The sequence below is a fragment of the Oncorhynchus mykiss genome, chromosome 14 (genome assembly GCF_057628025.1).
Source record: "Oncorhynchus mykiss isolate SJ-2025 chromosome 14, ASM5762802v1, whole genome shotgun sequence".
Lineage (NCBI taxonomy): Eukaryota > Metazoa > Chordata > Actinopteri > Salmoniformes > Salmonidae > Oncorhynchus > Oncorhynchus mykiss.
In genome coordinates this window covers 30,956,706-30,978,556 of record NC_143035.1, presented here as the reverse complement: position 1 = coordinate 30,978,556, position 21,851 = coordinate 30,956,706, and the positions used below count along the sequence as shown (strand labels likewise).

General features: G+C 43.5%; 1 protein-coding gene across 1 annotated transcript in view; it reads right to left on the bottom strand.

Moving 5' to 3' along the window:
* Window positions 1-21,577, bottom strand: part of LOC110504608 (disintegrin and metalloproteinase domain-containing protein 19-like) — an 81,005-nt gene extending 59,428 nt beyond the window's left edge. Inside the window, 3 exon segments of the mRNA XM_090198116.1 lie at window positions 13,251-13,324; window positions 14,935-15,056; window positions 21,171-21,577. Coding sequence (XP_090054242.1) covers window positions 13,251-13,324; window positions 14,935-15,056; window positions 21,171-21,294 — 320 coding nt within the window. The 5' untranslated portion in view covers window positions 21,295-21,577.
* Window positions 21,578-21,851: the final 274 nt, after the last annotated feature.

The window sequence follows — 21,851 nt, the reverse complement described above, 5'->3', positions numbered from 1 at the left end:
GGCAGGGGATAAGGCTGGTGAGATCTAGGACTGGGGCAGGGGATAAGGCTGGTGACAGAGTACTGGGGTAATAGACTGGGGAACAGAGAACTGGGGTAATAGACTGGGGAACAGAGTACTGGGGTAATAGACGGGGGTAAAGAGTACTGGGGTAATAGACTGGGGTAAAGAGTACTGGGGTAATAGACTGGGGTAAAGAGGACTGGGGTAAAATAATGGGGAACAGAGTACTGGGGTAATAGACTGGGGTAAAGAGGACTGGGGTAAAGAGGACTTGGGTAGAAGACTGGGTAACAGAGTACTGGGGTAATAGACTGGGGTAAAGACTACTGGGGTAATAGACTGGGGAACAGAGTACTGGGGTAATAGACTGGGGTAAAGAGTACTGGGGTAATAGACTGGGGTAAAGAGTACTGGGGTAATAGACTGAGGTAAAGAGTACTGGAGTAATAGACTGGGGAACAGAGTACTGGGGTAATAGACTGGGGTAAATAGTACTGGGGTAATAGACTGGGGAACAGAGTACTGGGGTAATAGACTGAGGTAAAGAGGACTTGGGTAGAAGACTGGGGAACAGAGTACAGGCGTAATAGACTGGGGTAAAGAGTACTGGGGTAATAGACTGGGGTAAAGAGTACTCAGGTAATAGACTGGGGTAAAGAGTACTGGGGTAATAGACTGGGGTAAAGAGTACTGGGGTAATAGACTGGGGTAAAGAGGACTGGGGTAATAGACTGGGGTAAAGAGTACTGGGGTAATAGAATGGGGTAAAGAGTACTGGGGTAATAGAATGGGGTAATAGACTGGGGTAATAGACTGGGGAACAGAGTACTGGGGAAATAGACTGGGGTAAATAGTACTGGGGTAATAGACTGGGGAACAGAGTACTGGGGTAATAGACTGAGGTAAAGAGGACTTGGGTAGAAGACTAGGGAACAGAGTACAGGCGTAATAGACTGGGGTAAAGAGTACTGGGGTAATAGACTGGGGTAAAGAGTACTCAGGTAATAGACTGGGGTAAAGAGTACTGGGGTAATAGACTGGGGTAAAGAGGACTGGGGTAAAATAATGGGGAACAGAGTACTGGGGTAATAGACTGGGGTAAAGAGGACTGGGGTAAAGAGGACTTGGGTAGAAGACTGGGTAACAGAGTACTGGGGTAATAGACTGGGGTAAAGAGTACTGGGGTAATAGACTGGGGAACAGAGTACTGGGGTAATAGACTGGGGTAAAGAGTACTGGGGTAATAGACTGGGGTAAAGAGTACTGGGGTAATAGACTGAGGTAAAGAGTACTGGAGTAATAGACTGGGGAACAGAGTACTGGGGTAATAGACTGGGGTAAATAGTACTGGGGTAATAGACTGGGGAACAGAGTACTGGGGTAATAGACTGAGGTAAAGAGGACTTGGGTAGAAGACTGGGGAACAGAGTACAGGCGTAATAGACTGGGGTAAAGAGTACTGGGGTAATAGACTGGGGTAAAGAGTACTCAGGTAATAGACTGGGGTAAAGAGTACTGGGGTAATAGACTGGGGTAAAGAGTACTGGGGTAATAGACTGGGGTAAAGAGGACTGGGGTAATAGACTGGGGTAAAGAGTACTGGGGTAATAGAATGGGGTAAAGAGTACTGGGGTAATAGAATGGGGTAATAGACTGGGGTAATAGACTGGGGAACAGAGTACTGGGGTAATAGACTGGGGTAAATAGTACTGGGGTAATAGACTGGGGAACAGAGTACTGGGGTAATAGACTGAGGTAAAGAGGACTTGGGTAGAAGACTGGGGAACAGAGTACAGGCGTAATAGACTGGGGTAAAGAGTACTGGGGTAATAGACTGGGGTAAAGAGTACTCAGGTAATAGACTGGGGTAAAGAGTACTGGGGTAATAGACTGGGGTAAAGAGTACTGGGGTAATAGACTGGGGTAAAGAGGACTGGGGTAATAGACTGGGGTAAAGAGTACTGGGGTAATAGAATGGGGTAAAGAGTACTGGGGTAATAGAATGGGGTAATAGACTGGGGTAATAGACTGGGGAACAGAGTACTGTGGTAATAGACTGGGGTAAATAGGACTGGGTTAAAGAGGACTTGGGTAGAAGACTGGGGAACAGAGGATTGGGGTAATAGACTGGGGTAAAGAGTACTGGGGTAATAGACTGGGATAAAGAGGACTGGGGCAATAGACTGGGGAACAGAGTACTGGGGTAATAGACTGGGGTAAAGAGGACTTGGGTAGAAGACTGGGGAACAGAGGACTGGGTTAATAGACTGGGGTAAAGAGGACTGTGGTAATAGATTGGGGTAAAGAGGACTTGGGTAGAAGACTGGGGAACAGAAGACTGGGGTAATAGACTGGGGTAAAGAGGACTGGGGTAAAGAGGACTTGGGTAGAAGACTGGGGAACAGAGTACTGGTGTAGAAGACTGGGGTAAAGAGGACTTGGGTAGAAGACTGGGGAACAGAGGACTGGTGTAGTAGACTGGGGTAAAGAGGACTGGGGTAAAGCAGACTGGGTTAATAGACTGGGGTAAAGAGGACTTGGGTAGAAGACTGGGGAACAGAAGACTGGGGTAATAGACTGGGGTAAAGAGGACTAGGGTAAAGAGAAATTGGGTAGAAGACTGGGGAACAGAGGACTGGTGTAGTAGACTGGGGTAAAGAGGACTTGGGTAGAAGACTGGGGAGCAGATAACTGGTGTAGTAGACTGGGGTAAAGAGGACTGGGGTAAAGCGGACTGGGGTAATAGACTGGGGTAAAGAGGACTGGGGTAAAGCGGACTGGGGTAATAGACTGGGGAACAGAGTACTGGGGTAATAGACGGGGGTAAAGAGTACTGGGGTAATAGACTGGGGTAAAGAGTACTGGGGTAATAGAATGGGGTAAAGAGGACTGGGGTAAAATAATGGGGAACAGAGTACTGGGGTAATAGACTGGGGTAAAGAGGACTGGGGTAAAGAGGACTTGGGTAGAAGACTGGGTAACAGAGTACTGGGGTAATAGACTGGGGAACAGAGTACTGGGGTAATAGACGGGGGTAAAGAGTACTGGGGTAATAGACTGGGGTAAAGAGTACTGGGGTAATAGACTGGGGTAAAGAGGACTGGGGTAAAATAATGGGGAACAGAGTACTGGGGTAATAGACTGGGGTAAAGAGGACTGGGGTAAAGAGGACTTGGGTAGAAGACTGGGTAACAGAGTACTGGGGTAATAGACTGGGGTAAAGACTACTGGGGTAATAGACTGGGGAACAGAGTACTGGGGTAATAGACTGGGGTAAAGAGTACTGGGGTAATAGACTGGGGTAAAGAGTACTGGGGTAATAGACTGAGGTAAAGAGTACTGGAGTAATAGACTGGGGAACAGAGTACTGGGGTAATAGACTGGGGTAAATAGTACTGGGGTAATAGACTGGGGAACAGAGTACTGGGGTAATAGACTGAGGTAAAGAGGACTTGGGTAGAAGACTGGGGAACAGAGTACAGGCGTAATAGACTGGGGTAAAGAGTACTGGGGTAATAGACTGGGGTAATGAGTACTCAGGTAATAGACTGGGGTAAAGAGTACTGGGGTAATAGACTGGGGTAAAGAGTACTGGGGTAATAGACTGGGGTAAAGAGGACTGGGGTAATAGACTGGGGTAAAGAGTACTGGGGTAATAGAATGGGGTAAAGAGTACTGGGGTAATAGAATGGGGTAATAGACTGGGGTAATAGACTGGGGAACATAGTACTGGGGTAATAGACTGGGGTAAATAGTACTGGGGTAATAGACTGGGGAACAGAGTACTGGGGTAATAGACTGAGGTAAAGAGGACTTGGGTAGAAGACTGGGGAACAGAGTACAGGCGTAATAGACTGGGGTAAAGAGTACTGGGGTAATAGACTGGGGTAAAGAGTACTCAGGTAATAGACTGGGGTAAAGAGTACTGGGGTAATAGACTGGGGTAAAGAGTACTGGGGTAATAGACTGGGGTAAAGAGGACTGGGGTAATAGACTGGGGTAATAGAATGGGGTAAAGAGTACTGGGGTAATAGAATGGGGTAATAGACTGGGGTAATAGACTGGGGAACAGAGTACTGTGGTAATAGACTGGGGTAAATAGGACTGGGGTAAAGAGGACTTGGGTAGAAGACTGGGGAACAGAGGATTGGGGTAATAGACTGGGGTAAAGAGTACTGGGGTAATAGACTGGGATAAAGAGGACTGGGGCAATAGACTGGGGAACAGAGTACTGGGGTAATAGACTGGGGTAAAGAGGACTTGGGTAGAAGACTGGGGAACAGAGGACTGGGTTAATAGACTGGGGTAAAGAGGACTGGGGTAAAGAGGACTTGGGTAGAAGACTGGGGAACAGAGGACTGGTGTAGTAGACTGGGGTAAAGAGGACTTGGGTAGAAGACTGGGGAACAGAAGACTGGGGTAATAGACTGGGGTAAAGAGGACTGGGGTAAAGAGGACTTGGGTAGAAGACTGGGGAACAGAGGACTGGTGTAGTAGACTGGGGTAAAGAGGACTTGGGTAGAAGACTGGGGAACAGAGGACTGGTGTAGTAGACTGGGGTAAAGAGGACTGGGGTAAAGCAGACTGGGTTAATAGACTGGGGTAAAGAGGACTTGGGTAGAAGACTGGGGAACAGAAGACTGGGGTAATAGACTGGGGTAAAGAGGACTAGGGTAAAGAGAAATTGGGTAGAAGACTGGGGAGCAGATAACTGGTGTAGTAGACTGGGGTAAAGAGGACTTGGGTAGAAGACTAGGGAACAGAGGACTGGTGTAGTAGACTGGGGTAAAGAGGACTGGGGTAAAGCAGACTGGGTTAATAGACTGGGGTAAAGAGGACTTGGGTAGAAGACTGGGGAACAGAAGACTGGGGTAATAGACTGGGGTAAAGAGGACTAGGGTAAAGAGAAATTGGGTAGAAGACTGGGGAGCAGATAACTGGTGTAGTAGACTGGGGTAAAGAGGACTGGGGTAAAGCGGACTGGGGTAATAGACTGGGGTAAAGAGGACTGGGGTAAAGCGGACTGGGGTAATAGACTGGGGTAAAGAGGACTTGGGTAGAAGACTGGGGAACAGAGGCCTGGGGTAAAGAGGACTTGGGTAGAAGACTGGGGAACAGAGGACTGGGGTAAAGAGGACTTGGGTAGAAGACTGGGGAAAAGAGGACTGGGGTAATAGACTGGAGTAAAGAGGACTGGGGTAAAGAGGACTTGGGTAGAAGACTGGGGAACAGAGGACTGGGGTAAAGAGGACTTGGGTAGAAGACTGGGGAAAAGAGGACTGGGGTAATAGACTGGAGTAAAGAGGACTGGGGTAAAGAGGACTTGGGTAGAAGACTGGGGAACAGAGGACTGGTGTAGTAGACTGGGGTAAAGAGGACTGGGGTAGTAGACTGGGGTAAAGAGGACTGGGTTAGTATACTGGGGTAAAGAGGATTGGGTTAATAGACTGGGGTAAAGAAAACTGGGGTAGTAGACTGGTGTAAAAAGGACTGGGGTAAAGAGGACTGGGTTAATAGACTGGGGTAAAGAGAACTGGGGTAGTAGACTGGGGTAAAAAGGACTGGGGTAAAGAGGATTGGGTTAATAGACTGGGGTAAAGAGAACTGGGGTAGTAAACTGGGGTAATAATGACTGGGGTAGGAGACTAGGGTTGTAGACTGTGGTAAAAAAGGACTGGGGTAAAGAGGACTGGGGTAGTAGACTGGGGTAGTGGACTTGGGTAAAAGGGACTGGGGTAGGAGACTGGAGGAAAGAGGACAAGGTTAGGAGACTGGAGTAAAGAGGACTGGGGTAAAGTGGACTGGGGTAGTAAACTGGGGTAAAGAGGACAGGGGTAGTAGACTGGGGTAAAGAGGACTGTGGTAGTAGACTGGGGTAAAGAGGACTTGGTTAGTAGACTGGGATGAAGAGGACTGGGGTAGTAGACTGGGGTAAATAGGACTGAGGTAGTAGACTGGGGTAAAGAGGACTGTGGTAGTAGACTGGGGTAAAGGGGACTTGGTTATTAGACTGGGGTGAAGAGGACTTAGGTAGGTGACTGGGGTAGTAGACTGGGGTAAATAGGACTGAGGTAGGTGACTGGGGTAGTAGACTGGGCTAAAGAGGACTGGGGTAGTAGACTGGGGTAAATAGGACTGGGTTAGTAGACTGGGGTAAAGATGACTGGGGTAATTAGGACCTGGGTAGAGGACTTGGGTGAAATGAAATGGGGTAGAGGACTGAGGTAAAGATGCCTGGGGTAGAGGACTGGGGTAGAGGACTGGGGTAGAGGACTGGGCTAAAGATTACTGGGGTAGAGGACTGGGCTAAAGATTACTGGGGTAGAGGACTGGGGTAGAGGACTGGGCTAAAGATTACTGGGGTAGAGGACTGGGGTAGAGGACTGGGCTAAAGATGACTGAGGTAGAGGACTGGGCTAAATATGACTGAGGTAGAAGACTGGGCTAAATATGACTGGGGTAGAGGACTGGGCAAAAGATGACTGGGGTAGAGGACTGGGCAAAAGATGACTGGGGTAGAGAACTGGGCTAAAGATGACTGGGGTAGAACACTGGGGTAGATGACTGCGGTAGAGGACTGGGGTAGAGGACATGGGTAGAGCACTGGGGTAGAGGACTGGGCTAAAGATGACTGGGGTAGAGGACTGGGGTAGAGGACTGGGCTAAAGGTGACTGGGGTAGAGGACTGGGGTAGAGGACTGGGCTAAAGATGACTGGGGTAGAGGACTGGGGTAGAGGACTGGGCTAAAGATGACTGGGTAGAGGACTGGGGTAGAGGACTGGGGTAGATGACTGGGGTAGATGACTGGGGTAGAGGACTGGGGTAGAGGACTGGGCTAAAGATTACTGGGGTAGAGGACTGGGCTAAAGATTACTGGGGTAGAGGACTGGGGTAGAGGACTGGGCTAAAGATTACTGGGGTAGAGGACTGGGGTAGAGGACTGGGCTAAAGATGACTGAGGTAGAGGACTGGGCTAAATATGACTGAGGTAGAGGACTGGGCTAAATATGACTGGGGTAGAGGACTGGGCAAAAGATGACTGGGGTAGAGGACTGGGCTAAAGATGACTGGGGTAGAACACTGGGGTAGATGACTGGGGTAGATGACTAGGGTAGAGGACTGGGGTAGAGGACATGGGTAGAGCACTGGGCTAAAGATGACTGGGGTAGAGGACTGGGGTAGGGGACTGGGCTAAAGATGACTGGGGTAGAGGACTGGGGTAGAAGACTGGGCTAAAGATGACTGGGGTAGAGGACTGGGTTAAAGATGACTGGGGTAGAGGACATGGGTAGAGGACTGGGCTAAAGATGACCGGGGTAGAGGACTGGGGTAGAGGACTGGGGTAGAGGACTGGGGTAGGGACTAAGCCAGGGTAAAAGGCTGAGTTTGGGTTTGGACTGGGACTGAGCCAGGGGTATTGTTCTGGGATATAAGACTGGGGCGTTCTCTGGCTACTCTCCAGACTCAGCCATTGATCAGATAACCTGATTAGCATAAAACGCCTTCTCCCTCACACTGCCCCACAGAGAGTGGAGAGGAGAGGATGAGAGAGCGAAATCAAACAAGAGAGAGTGTTAATTTATCTTCCCTTTTGTACTTTAACTATTTGAACATTGTTACAGCACTATACATAGACATAATATGACATTTGAAATGTCTTTATTCTTTTGGAACTTTTGTGAGTGTAATGTTTACTGTTCATTTTTTATTGTTTATTTAACTTTTGTTTATTATCTATTTCACTTGCTTCGGCAAAGTGAACATATGTTTCCCATGACAATAAAGCCCTTTGAATTGAATTGAATTGAACTGAGAGAGAGCGAGTGAGCGAGCGAGAGAGAAGCGATGCCCACAAATTCCACCACAAAGCCCTCACCAACAGAGAGTTTAGCTTGGAGAAGAGTCCCCTCAGCCAGCTGGGTCTGGGGATATTTGTACAAACAGACCTCACATAGCCCCAGGATAGCAACATAATTACACCCAACCAAATTAGGAGAAAGCTAAAATATTTTGTGACACAAAAAAATAATCAACCCAACAGAGTAAACTAGAATACCTGACCACTGTGACTGACCCAAATTTAAGAAAATCCTTGACTATGGACAGGCTCAGTGAGCATAGCCTTGCTGTTGAGAGAGACCTTGGTAGGCAGACCTGGCTCTCAAGAAAAGACAGGCTATGTGCACACTGCCCACAAAATGAGGTGGAAACTGAGCTACACTTCCTAACCTCCTGCCCAATGTATGACCATATTAGAGACACATATTTCCCTCAGATTACAGACCCACAAAGAATTTGAAAACAAACCCAATTTTGATAAACTCCCATATCTACTGGGTGAAATACCCCAGTGTGCCATCACAACAGCAAGATTTGTGGCCCGTTGCCATGAGATACGGGCAACCAGTGAAGAACAAACACCATTGTAAATACAACCCATATTTATGCTTATTTATTTTCCCTTTCGTACTTCAACTACTTGCACTTTGTTACAACACTGTACATAGCCAATAATTTAACATTTTAAATATTTATATTCTTTAAAAACTTTTGTGGGTGTAATGTTTACTAATGTTTCCCTTGTTTATTTCCATTTTGTTTATTGTCTATTCCATTTGCTTTGACAATGTAAACATGTGTTTCCCATGCCAATAAAGCCCTTTGAATTGAATTGAGCGAGCGTGACAGAGAGAGAGAGAATCAGAATGAGATGAACTATGTGGGCTGGAGTCAGCAGAAACACTGGAGAGAAATCTGGATCAATGAGAGAGAAATTAGAATAAGGACCAACTAAAGTAGCAGCATCTTGGTGTAGCTTCATGTTACTATGTCTTATACACTATTCACATGATAGCTCCAGATAATAACCCAAGCACTGTCAAACACAGCACAGTCATTTTGCAACACTGTGGATCGATAATAGGACAATAAGAGGTTATGGATTTCATAGAGCTATGATTAAACTCCAGATCTCCAGTGTTATTCTAGTACTATGTTGATGACTTAGTCCTGTATTGGAGAAGGTTGTACTGTCAAAGCTCTTATCCTGTTGTTAGTCTATCCTCTTGGTTTGAGTACACATATTGAATGTTACTCTGGATAGAAACGTCTGCTGAAATGTTTAGCATGTGTAACGTAACCTGACATGTGAGTATCATACGTGCCCAGGCACTATACTGAAATAATGATATATACAATGTTAACCACGGAAGAGGGAATTAAGAAAATAACATTTATTGCAGTCGTATGCCTTCAAACCAACACATCTTTGCTGCATCATCGTAACACCTTACTGTGGAGAAATGCTGAATGTGACATACTTTCCTCCCACTAACTCAACCAGAGTTTACAGAGTGACATTCAACTGACTGAAACGTTCTAGTAATCTTGCACAGTTTTAGTTTCTTTGTTTTTCAAATTCCTCTGAGGATGGTGAGCAGTCAGATGACTACAGGTTCCTCTGAGGATGGTGAGCAGTCAGATGACTACAGGTTCCTCTGAGGATGGTGAGCAGTCAGATGACTACAGGTTCCTCTGAGGATGGTGAGCAGTCAGATGACTACAGGTTCCTCTGAGGATGGTGAGCAGTCAGATGACTACAGGTTCCTCTGAGGATGGTGAGCAGTCAGATGACTACAGGTTCCTCTGAGGATGGTGAGCAGTCAGATGACTACAGGTTCCTCTGAGGATGTTGAGCAGTCAGATTACTAAAGGTTCCTCTGAGGATGGTGAGCAGTCAGATGACTACAGGTTCCTCTGAGGATGGTGAGCAGTCAGATGACTACAGGTTCCTCTGAGGATGGTGAGCAGTCAGATGACTACAGGTTCCTCTGAGGATGGTGAGCAGTCAGATGACTACAGGTTCCTCTGAGGATGTTGAGCAGTCAGATTACTAAAGGTTCCTCTGAGGATGGTGAGCAGTCAGATGACTACAGGTTCCTCTGAGGATGTTGAGCAGTCAGATTACTAAAGGTTCCTCTGATGATGGTGAGCAGTCAGATGACTACAGGTTCCTCTGAGGATGGTGAGCAGTCAGATGACTACAGGTTCCTCTGAGGATGGTGAGCAGTCAGATGACTACAGGTTCCTCTGAGGATGGTGAGCAGTCAGATGACTACAGGTTCCTCTGAGGATGTTGAGCAGTCAGATTACTAAAGGTTCCTCTGAGGATGGTGAGCAGTCAGATGACTACAGGTTCCTCTGAGGATGGTGAGCAGTCAGATGACTACAGGTTCCTCTGAGGATGGTGAGCAGTCAGATTACTGCAGATTCATCTGAGGATGGTGAGCAGTCAGATTACTACAGGTTCCTCTGAGGATGGTGAGCAGTCAGATTACTGCAGATTCCTCTGAGGATGGTGAGCAGTCAGATTACTACAGGTTCCTCTGAGGATGGTGAGCAGTCAGATTACTAAAGGTTCCTCTGAGGATGTTGAGCAGTCAGATTACTGCAGATTCCTCTGAGGATGTTGAGCAGTCAGATTACTGCAGATTCCTCTGAGGATGTTGAGCAGTCAGATTACTACAGGTTCCTCTGAGGATGTTGAGCAGTCAGATTACTAAAGGTTCCTCTGAGGATGTTGAGCAGTCAGATTACAACAGGTTCCTCTGAGGATGGTGAGCAGTCAGATTACTACAGGTTCCTCTGAGGATGTTGAGCAGTCAGATTACTAAAGGTTCCTCTGAGGATGTTGAGCAGTCAGATTACTACAGGTTCCTCTGAGGATGGTGAGCAGTCAGATTACAACAGGTTCCTCTGAGGATGGTGAGCAGTCAGATTACTACAGGTTCCTCTGAGGATGTTGAGCAGTCAGATGACTAAAGGTTCCTCTGAGGATGTTGAGCAGTCAGATTACTACAGGTTCCTCTGAGGATGTTGAGCAGTCAGATTACTAAAGGTTCCTCTGAGGATGGTGAGCAGTCAGATTACTACAGGTTCCTCTGAGGATGTTGAGCAGTCAGATTACAACAGGTTCCTCTGAGGATGGTGAGCAGTCAGATTACTACAGGTTCCTCTGAGGATGTTGAGCAGTCAGATAACTACAGGTTCCTCTGAGGATGTTGAGCAGTCAGATTACTACAGGTTCCTCTGAGGATGGTGAGCAGTCAGATGACTACAGGTTCCTCTGAGGATGGTGAGCAGTCAGATTACTAAAGGTTCCTCTGAGGATGTTGAGCAGTCAGATTACAACAGGTTCCTCTGAGGATGGTGAGCAGTCAGATTACTACAGGTTCCTCTGAGGATGGTGAGCAGTCAGATGACTACAGGTTCCTCTGAGGATGGTGAGCAGTCAGATTACTAAAGCACAACCTCAGTAAAATAGTACAAAGACACACACACACACACACACACACACACACACACACACACACACACACACACGTACGTGTTAATCACTCCCCCAGCTGTAATGTTACCACCTGGTGGTGGGGTTCTCTCTCTAAGGGGAGGGTCAGTCAGACACAGCAGAGTCACGCTCTGTGTGTGCGTTTGTGTGTGTGTCATCAGTCACCACCATAACTTTATCCAACCCTGAGGACAGGTTTAACCCCTTATTTTCACAGATTTTGTCACTGTAGTACACTGTCACAAAGGTTGTCTTTCCATGATGTTTGTTCATGGAAATGCATTCCACCCCATGTGTGATATTCATATCCTAAAGGTGGAAGTCTGCTGTTCCCTGGAAGTCAATGTAAACCCTCCCACTGTGGCCAGAGGGACTCAGAGTCATTGTGTTGTTAGCCAGATGAGCTGAGACATTGTGACATGGGTCAATGTGTGACGTTAGCCGTTACAGCATCAATGTTGACACACACACATCCTTCCTCTATGTCCTTTTCCTCTGATCACCAGGATTCATCTGTCCATCACTACCTTCAACCGATAGGAAGTCGAACAGAAGGACAAGATAGTCACTTCCTGTTTCCCCTCGGGTGTTTAGGTTTTAGGTGACATCCCTCTATCTTTCTCTACTCCATCCCCCTCTCCCTCCCTCCATCTTCTCTTCCCTCCATCCTTATGCAAAACACATGTTCACTTTGACATCTGTCTAACTAAACTCAAACATATGGGAAAAGCCTGAATGATGAGGTCTGAGACTGTGTGTGTGTGTGTGTGTGTGTGTGTGTGTGTGTGTGTGTGTGTGTGTGTGTGTGTGTGTGTGTGCTACTGTGCTTCCTAACAAAGCCTCCCCTCCGTATGACTTTGTATAGTACAGTACAGTACATTATGGTATGCTATGGTATATTACAGTTATTTATTGTGTAGTACAGTATGTTATGGTATAATACAGTATGTTATGGTATAATACAGTATGTTATGGTATAATACAGTACAGTGTGTTATGGTATAGTACAGTACAGTATGTTATGTGGTATAATACAGTATGTTATGGTATAGTACAGTACAGTATGTATATATATATCTCTGTTATAATACAGTATGTTATGGTATATCAGTTCGGTTGTCATCTGAGACATTCTCATCAATGATAAGATGACATAAACTCTACAGTGGACAGTCTACACATCAGAGTTATCGGATTCACATGGAATTGTTGTTCAATTTAAATGTTTGAATATAAAATTATTGGTGAAGAGATGAAATGTAATTTTAGCTTCCAAATGAGAGATTTGGGTTTTCATAAGGTTAGGGCTCTGCTCAATCAGCCCCTGTGAAGAGACATGGGTTATAAAACTTTTCAAACACGCCCTCCTCTTCCTTCCTATATAAAGCTTTGACGACAATATAACCTTCTGTTCCGAGGATGTGTGGACGACGGTCCGATGTCAGAATGGTTCAGATAATATAAAATATATAAAATATAGAATGCATAAGATACTGTATTTACAATAGCACAGCTTCGCCCTTTGTTCCTCAGTCTTCCCGCTCTTTCACTCAAACTCAGCCCCTTTTCTTTTGTGTAACAAGCGTCATATCTGTTCCGCCCGCTAATACAGTAAGCTATGGTATAGTACAGGATGTTATGGTATAGTACAGTACAGTATGTTATGGTATAGTACAGTACAGTATGTTATGATATAATAAAGTGTGTTATGGTATAGTACAGTATGTTATGGTATAGTACAGCATGTTATGGTAAAATACAGTATGTTATGGTATAGTACAGTATGCTATGGTATAATACAGTACAGTATGTTATGGTATAGTACAGTATGTTATTGTATAATACAGTATGTTATGGTATAATACAGTATGTTATGGTATAGTACAGTTAGGTTCTTACTCATTCCTGTGCAGACGGAGGGTCATCTCCTCTCCCTCAGCTGTGATGAGGACCTCTGCCTCAGACGGGTGCTGCTGGGGAGAAAATCAGAGAAATAGTATAATATCTCAGTAGCATTATATCTAACATTAGAAACTGGGTGGTTCGAGCCCTGAATGCTGATTGGCTGACAGCCGTGGTATATCAGAGCATATCCCATGGGTATGATAAAACATGTATTTTTACTGCTCTAATTACATTGGTAACCAGTTTATAATAGCAAAAAGGCCCTTCAGGGGTTTGTGGTATATGGCCAATATACCACGGCTAAGGGCTGTATCCAGGTACTCTGCAATGCGTAGAGCGTAAGATACCCTTAGTTGTGGTATATTGGCCATATACCACACACCCTCAGGCCTTATTGCTTAAATATATCTAGCATTATATCTAACATATCTCTCTAACATTATATCTCTCTAACATTATATCTCTCTAACATTATATCTCTCTAACATTATATCTCTCTAACATTATATCTAACATTATATCTCTCTAACATTATATCTAACATATCTCTCTAACATTATATCTAACATATCTCTCTAACATTATATCTCTCTAGCATTATATCTAACATATCTCTCTAACATTATATCTCTCTAACATTATATCTCTCTAGCTTTAAATCTCTCTAATATTATATCTCTCTAGCTTTATATCTCTCTAACATTATATCTCTATAACATTCTCTCTCTCTAATATTCTATCTCTCTAGCATTATATCTCTCTATGTCACGTTCTGACCTTTATTTCCTTTGTTTTGTCTTTATTTAGTATGGTCAGGGCGTGAGTTGGGGTGGGCAGTCTGTTTGTTTTTCTATGTTTGGTTTCTGTTTCGGCCTAGTATTGTTCTCCATCAGAAGCAGGTGTCGTTAGTTGTCTCTGATTGAGAATCATACTTAGGTAGCCTGGGTTTCACTGTTGGTTTGTGGGTGTTTGTTTCCTGTGTTAGTGTTTTTTGGCACACGGTACTGTTTCGGTTTGGTTTCTTTCACGTTATCGTTTATTGTTTTGTATTTCATAGTGTTCAGTGCTTTTCTTATTAAAATCTTCATGAACACTTACCACGCCGCATCTTGGTCCGATCCTTACTCCTCTTCAGACGAAGAGGAGGAAATCTGCCGTTACACTCTAATATTATATCTCTCTAGCATTATATCTCTCTAATATTATATCTCTCTAGCATTATATCTCTCTAATATTATATCTCTCTAATATTATATCTCTCTAACATTATATTTCTCTAATATTATATCTCTCTAGCATTATATCTCTCTAACATTAAATCTCTCTAATATTATATATCTCTAATATTATATCTCTCTAACTTTATATCTCTCTAGCATTATATCTCTCTAACTTTATATCTCTCTAATATTATATCTCTCTAACATTATATCTCTCTAACATTATATCTCTCCAATATTATATCTCTCTAACATTATATCTCTCTAACATTATATCTCTCTAATATTATATCTCTCTAATATTATATCTCTCTAATATTATCTCTCTAGCATTATATCTCTCTAACATTACATATCTCTTACATGTAACGTGTGAAATTTGTTGAGCCATTTTAGAGGACAACCATGTATGTCTCTCTGAGTTAGTAGGGAATATCAGTGATAAGATCGCATCTCACCTTCTCTCCATGGATGGACCTCCGGTGTCTTGCAGGCTGCAGCCAGTGTGCATATGTAATCTCATAGCTCTCTAGGTGTTCTATTCTGTGGTTGTTCTCCTGAGGGCTCGATCTCTGCTCCTCTACACACAGGAATTACAACCATGTCAATAAAGGGGGCAGTAGGAGATTTTAATATGACGTCTCCTGATAAAATATAATAAAACAAGTTTGTGTAGTCATTGCAAAATAGAATTAAATGCATATTTATATGTCACGTGCTTTGTAAAACAACAGGTGTAGACTAACAGTGACATTTTTACTTACGGGCCCTTCCCAACAATGCAGGGAGAAAGAAAACAGAGAAATAATAGAAAATGAAGCACATAATAATAATAAATACACAAGGAGTAATGATAACTTGGCTATAAACACGGGGTACCAGTACGAGGTAATTGAGATAGGTACAGTGCCTTGCGAAAGTATTCGGGCCCCCTTGAACTTTGCGACATTTTGCCACATTTCAGGATTCAAACATAAAGATATAAAACTGTATTTTTTTGTGAAGAATCAACAACAAGTGGGACACAATCACTTTTTTAACATATCAAAAACTGAAAAATTGGGCGTGCAAAATTATTCAGCCCTCTTAAGTTAATACTTTGTAGCGTCACCTTTTGCTGCGATTACAGCTGTAAGTCGCTTGGGGTATGTCTCTATCAGTTTTGCACATCGAGAGACTGACATTTTTTTTCCCATTCCTCCTTGCAAAACAGCTCGAGCTCAGTGAGGTTGGATGGAGAGCATTTGTGAACAGCAGTTTTCAGTTCTTTCCACAGATTCTCGATTGGATTCAGGTCTGGACTTTGACTTGGCCATTCTAACACCTGGATATGTTTATTTTTGAACCATTCCATTGTAGATTTTGCTTTATGTTTTGGATCATTGTCTTGTTGGAAGACAAATCTCCGTCCCAGTCTCAGGTCTTTTGCAGACTCCATCAGGTTTTCTTCCAGAATGGTCCTGTATTTGGCTCCATCCATCTTCCCGTCAATTTTAACCATCTTCCCTGTCCCTGCTGAAGAAAAGCAGGCCCAAACCATGATGCTGCCACCACCATGTTTGACAGTGGGGATGGTGTGTTCAGGGTGATGAGCTGTGTTGCTTTTCCGCCAAACATAACATTTTGCATTGTTGCCAAAAAGTTAAATTTTGTTTTCATCTGACCAGAGCACCTTCTTCCACATGTTTGGTGTGTCTCCCAGGTGGCTTGTGGCAAACTTTAAACAACACTTTTTATGGATATCTTTAAGAAATGGCTTTCTTCTTGCCACTCTTCCATAAAGGCCAGATTTGTGCAATATACGACTGATTGTTGTCCTATGGACAGAGTCTCCCACCTCAGCTGTAGATCTCTGCAGTTCATCCAGAGTGATCATGGGCCTCTTGGCTGCATCTCTGATCAGTCTTCTCCTTGTATGAGCTGAAAGTTTAGAGGGACGGCCAGGTCTTGATAGATTTGCAGTGGTCTGATACTCCTTCCATTTCAATATTATCGCTTGCACAGTGCTCCTTGGGATGTTTAAAGCTTGGGAAATCTTCTTGTATCCAAATCCGGCTTTAAACTTCTTCACAACAGTATCTTGGACCTGCCTGGTGTGTTCCTTGTTCTTCATGATGCTCTCTGCGCTTTTAACGGACCTCTGAGACTATCACAGTGCAGGTGCATTTATACGGAGACTTGATTACACACAGGTGGATTGTATTTATCATCATTAGTCATTTAGGTCAACATTGGATCATTCAGAGATCCTCACTGAACTTCTGGAGAGAGTTTGCTGCACTGAAAGTAAAGGGGCTGAATAATTTTGCATGCCCAATTTTTCATTTTTTGATTTGTTAAAAAAGTTTGAAATATCCAATAAATGTCATTCCACTTCATGATTGTGTCCAACTTGTTGTTGATTCTTCACAAAAAAATACAGTTTTATATCTTTATGTTTGAAGCCTGAAATGTGGCAAAAGGTCGCAAAGTTCAAGGGGGCCGAATACTTTCGCAAGGCACTGTATGTACATACATATAACTAGGAATGGAGTGACAGGTAACCAACAGCAGCAGCAGCGTATGTGATGACTACAAAAACTTCATGCAAAAAAGGGTCAATGCCGATAGTCCGGGTAGCTTTTTGGTTAAAGGTGCAATATGCAGAAATAGCTCTGCCATTTCCTAGTTGCTAAAATTCAAAGAGTTCTCTTAATTTCAGTTAATGTGAAAAAAAAACAAGAGAATCATTGTACCATCTAAAATAATGTGAAATATTTTTTCAATAACCAAAAATAATGTATTTTCAGCTGTTTGAAGCTGGTGTACAGAACCAGAAGTAAAAGACCAAAAAAATCAACTTAGGAATGATAAGCATATAGATAGCGTACATAGAACCGCTTCTTAGACTTGCTTTCAATGCAAATAATAGATCTATAACTAAGATTTCTATGCGAATTTGGTCAGGTTGCCCAAAAAATGACAATGCAGCTTTAACTATTTAACTAAGTAGTTAGCGGTCTAATGGCTTGGGGGTAGAAGCTGTTTAGGGTCCTGTTGGTTTCAAACTTGGTGCGTCGGTACCGCTTGTCATACAGTAGCAGAAAGAACAGTCTATGACTTGGATGGCTGGAGTCTTTAACTACTTGTAGGGCCTTCCTCTGACATCACCTGCTATAGAGGTCATGGATGGCAGGAAGCTCGCCCCCAGTGATGTACTGGGCTGTACACACTACCCTCTGTAGCAGTTGCCATACCAAACGGTGATGCATCTGGTCAAGATGCTCTCGATGGCGGAGCTGTAGAACTTTTTGAGGATCTGAAGGCCAATGGCAAATCTTTTTGGCCTCCTTTTTATTTAATACATTTTTTCACTCTAATTTTACCAGATAAGTTGACTGCGAACACATTTTATTTTACAGCAACAACCTGGGGAATAGTTATAGGGGAGAGGAGGGGTTATACATGAGCCAATTGGAAGATCCTGAAGGGGAAAAGGCGTTGTCGTGCCCTTTTCATGACTGTGTTGGTGTGTGTTGACCATGATAGATCCTTAGTGATATGGACACCGAGGATCTTGAAGGTCTCGACATGCTCCACTACAGCCCTGTTGATGTGAATGGTGGCATGCTAGGCCTTACATTTCCTGTTGTCCATGATCAGCTCCTTTGTTTTGCTCACATTGTTGTTCTGGCACCACACTGGCAGGTCTCTGACCTCCCCCCTATAGGTTGTCTCATTGTCGTTGTTGATCAGGCCTACCACTGTCATGGCATCTGCAAACTTAATGATGGTGTTGGAGTTGTGCGTGGCCACACAGTCGTGTGTGAACAGGGAATACAGGAGGGGACTAAGCACGCAACCCTGAGGAGCCCCAGTGTTGAGGGTCAGCGTGGCAGATGTGTTGTTGCCTACCCTCACCCCCTGGGGGTGGCCCATCAGAGTGTCCAGAATCCAGTTGCAGATGGAGGTGTTCAGTTCCAGGGTCATTAGCTTAGTGATAAGCTTGGAGGCACCATGGTGTTGAATGCTGAGCTGTAGTCAATGAACAGTAATCTCACATAGCTGTTCCTCTTTTCCAGGTTGGAAAACGCAGTGTGGAATGCAATAGAGATTGCGTAATCTGTGGATCTGTTGGGGTGGTATGTGAATTGGAGTGGGTCCATCTGAGATGATGGTGTTGATGTGAGCCAAAGCATTTCATAGCTACAGATGTGAGTACTATGGTTCGATAGTCATTTAGACGGGTTACCTTGGCATTCTTGGGCAAAGGGACTACGGTGGTCTGCTTGAAACATGTAGGCATTACAGACTGGGTCAGGGAGAGGTTGAAAATGTCAGTGAATACTCTTGCCAGCTGAGTACACGTCCTGGTAATTAGTCTGGCCCTGCGGCCTTGTGAATATTAACCGGTTTAAAGCTCTTACTCACATTGGCCACAGAGAACATGTTCAGACAGTCGTCCAGAACAGCTAGTGCTCTCATTCATGGCTCAGTGTTGCTTTTTTAAATAAACGTCCAGATTAGTGTCCCGCTCCTTGAAAGCGCCTTTAGCTCAGTGTGGATGTTGCCTTTAATCCATGGCTTCTGGTTGGGATATATACATACAGTCACTGTGGGAACAATGTTGTTGATGCACTTATTAATGAAGCCGGTGACTGATGCAGTAAACTCCTCAATGCCATTGGATGAATCCCAGAACATATTCCAGTCTGCGCTCGTGAATAGTCTTGTAGCTTAGCATCTGCTTCATTGGATTACTTCCATATTGAGTGTGTCAGAGAAACTTCCTGTTCAAGGTTTTGCTTGGAAGCAGGAATCAGGAGGATAGATTTATGGTCAGATTTGCCTAAAGGAGGGCGAGGGAGAGCTATGTACGCATTTCTGTGTGGAGTAAAGATGATCTAGAGTTGCATATGTGACATGCTGGTAGATATTAGCTAAAACAGATTTCAGTATTTCTGTAATTAAAATCACAGGCCACTCGGAGCATCGCCTCTGGATGAGCATGTTCTTGTTTGCTTATGGCCCTATAGAGTTCCACAGTATGAGTCATAATACCCATAAAACCTAGCGGTAAAACAAGGAAACGGTCCTATCATTTTTTCACACCACATTTTAGAAACACTTAAAATAAGGGCTGTTTCGTGTAGGCTTACCCTGGTGTGACGTTTTGATAACCCTGTAAATCTCTCTAGGACAAGGTGACTTATCAATATATTCCCCTGTATTTACCCCCCCCAAAATGAAATGCAAATTAGCTCCTAATGTGGTTAGCATAAAGAACTACACATACCATGATGATCTGGATGAGACTGTTGAATTGCGGAAATGGTAAGAATCTCTGGATTAACAATCCAATGCAAGCTAAATTTAGTAATGAATAAATTGGCAACATTTCTTTAAATTGACAATTCTGTGAACTGTCTTGTGTAAGTTTTAAATTGACAAAATACATGTTAGCAAAGGCAGCAGCTAGAGATGATGTGCAGGAGCTTGTAGGGATTTGTAGTTTTGCATGATGTCTTATTTGATGCTAATTAGCATTTTAGAATCAGAGAGTAAATAGAGCCAAATATATTGATAAAAGTCACCTTGCCCGAGAGAGATTTACACGGTAATCACAACGTCACGCCAGGGTAAGTCTACACAAAACACATTTAAAAGTTTTCTAAAATTACCTATGGGAAAAAGTAATGTTGGAAAAACAATTGGAACCATTTCCCTGTTTGACTGCTAGGTTTTATGGGTATTATGACACCTCCTCTGTGGGGCTCTATACAGCTCGTTGAGTACAGTCTCAGATTGTTGTGGTAAATACACAGCATGAAAAATATAACCTGAACAAAAATATAAATGCATGTAACGTTTTGGTCTCATGTTTTATGAGCTGAAATAAAAGTTCCCCAAAATTCAATACACACAAAAAGTTTATTTCTCTTACATTTTGTGCACACATTTGTTTACATTACTGCTAGTGAGCATTTATCCTTTGCCAAGATAATCAATCCACCTGACAGGTGTGGCATTTCAAGAAACTGATTAAAAAGCCTGATCATCACACAGGTGCACTTTGTGCTAGGGACAATAAAAAACAAAAAAAAGCCACTCTAAAATGTGTAGTTTAGTCACACATCATTCCACAGGCCACAATCAACAGCCTGATCAACTCTTTGTTGAGGAGATGTGTTGCGCTGCATGAGGCATGGTGATTACACCAGGTACCGACTGGATTTCTGATCCACGCCACCCTTCTTTTTTAAAAGGTATCTGTGAACAACCGATGCATATCTGTATTCAGAGTAATGTGAAATCCCTAGATTAGAGCCCAATCAATTTAATTTTAATTGCCTGATCTTTGAATCTTTGAAATTGTTGGATGTTGCGTTTATATTTGTGTTCAGTATAGATGAAAACTCACTTGGTAAAAGGTATGGTCAACAGTTTATTATGAGGTAAAAAAAAGGTGCACAAGTTGTCAAAATAATAGACTGCACTAGAAAACGTGCGTATGTTATGAATGAATAAGAACATTCCCAATAGCCCATTCTAAGAAAGACGAAATAAGACTTGAAACACCAGTGAGGCCAGGCTGAGTGAACTAACATTATGCACAGTTCAAAATAAATAATCATTAAATATTTATCAGCCATCCAGAAAAATGACATTTCCATGCATTAATTTACTGATTATTGTAAGGAATAAACAGACTTACCGGCAGCAGCGTTTTGATCGGATACAAAAGACCCAACAGAGCATATAACGACAATCAAATACAGACTCAGACGGGAATATACAGAACTCAGATTAAATCGGGTTAACCGTTCTCCTGGACTCATGCTAAAATAAAGCGTTAGAATTTAAACCGGACAATGTAATCACTAACACAAATCGATACAAAAAAATGCATATGCAAAGGACAAATAATAGCTGCCTGTCGACATATCCTATGCGGCGGCTAAATGTGTTGACGACAATAATAGTCTATTGCTCCGTCTGCTCGGGTTGCTTCCACAGAGGCAGAGCTCATCTTTTCTGTTTCATTCAGTTCTCCCTTTCACTTTCAGACACTCCCCTTTACACTACAACTAACTGGTCGTGCTTGCACCCATCCGCTCGACTGAGACGCTCCAACGATTTCTGTGAGCCTAACGGTTTTGGAAACGGTTGAAGACTAGATATTGTTTAACGGTAGCCCTAACACCTATGCGTTAGCATATACAAATATAATAAATGATCTTCTATTTGGCACACATTCTGTGTCATATGATAGGATACAGAACGTGTCATGGCAATACTATAAAACATGTATACTAAAGATGAATTCTGTCACACAGCTCAGCCTATGTCCTAAAAGCACCCTATTCCCTATATAGTGGGCACCCTGGGTGAGTCA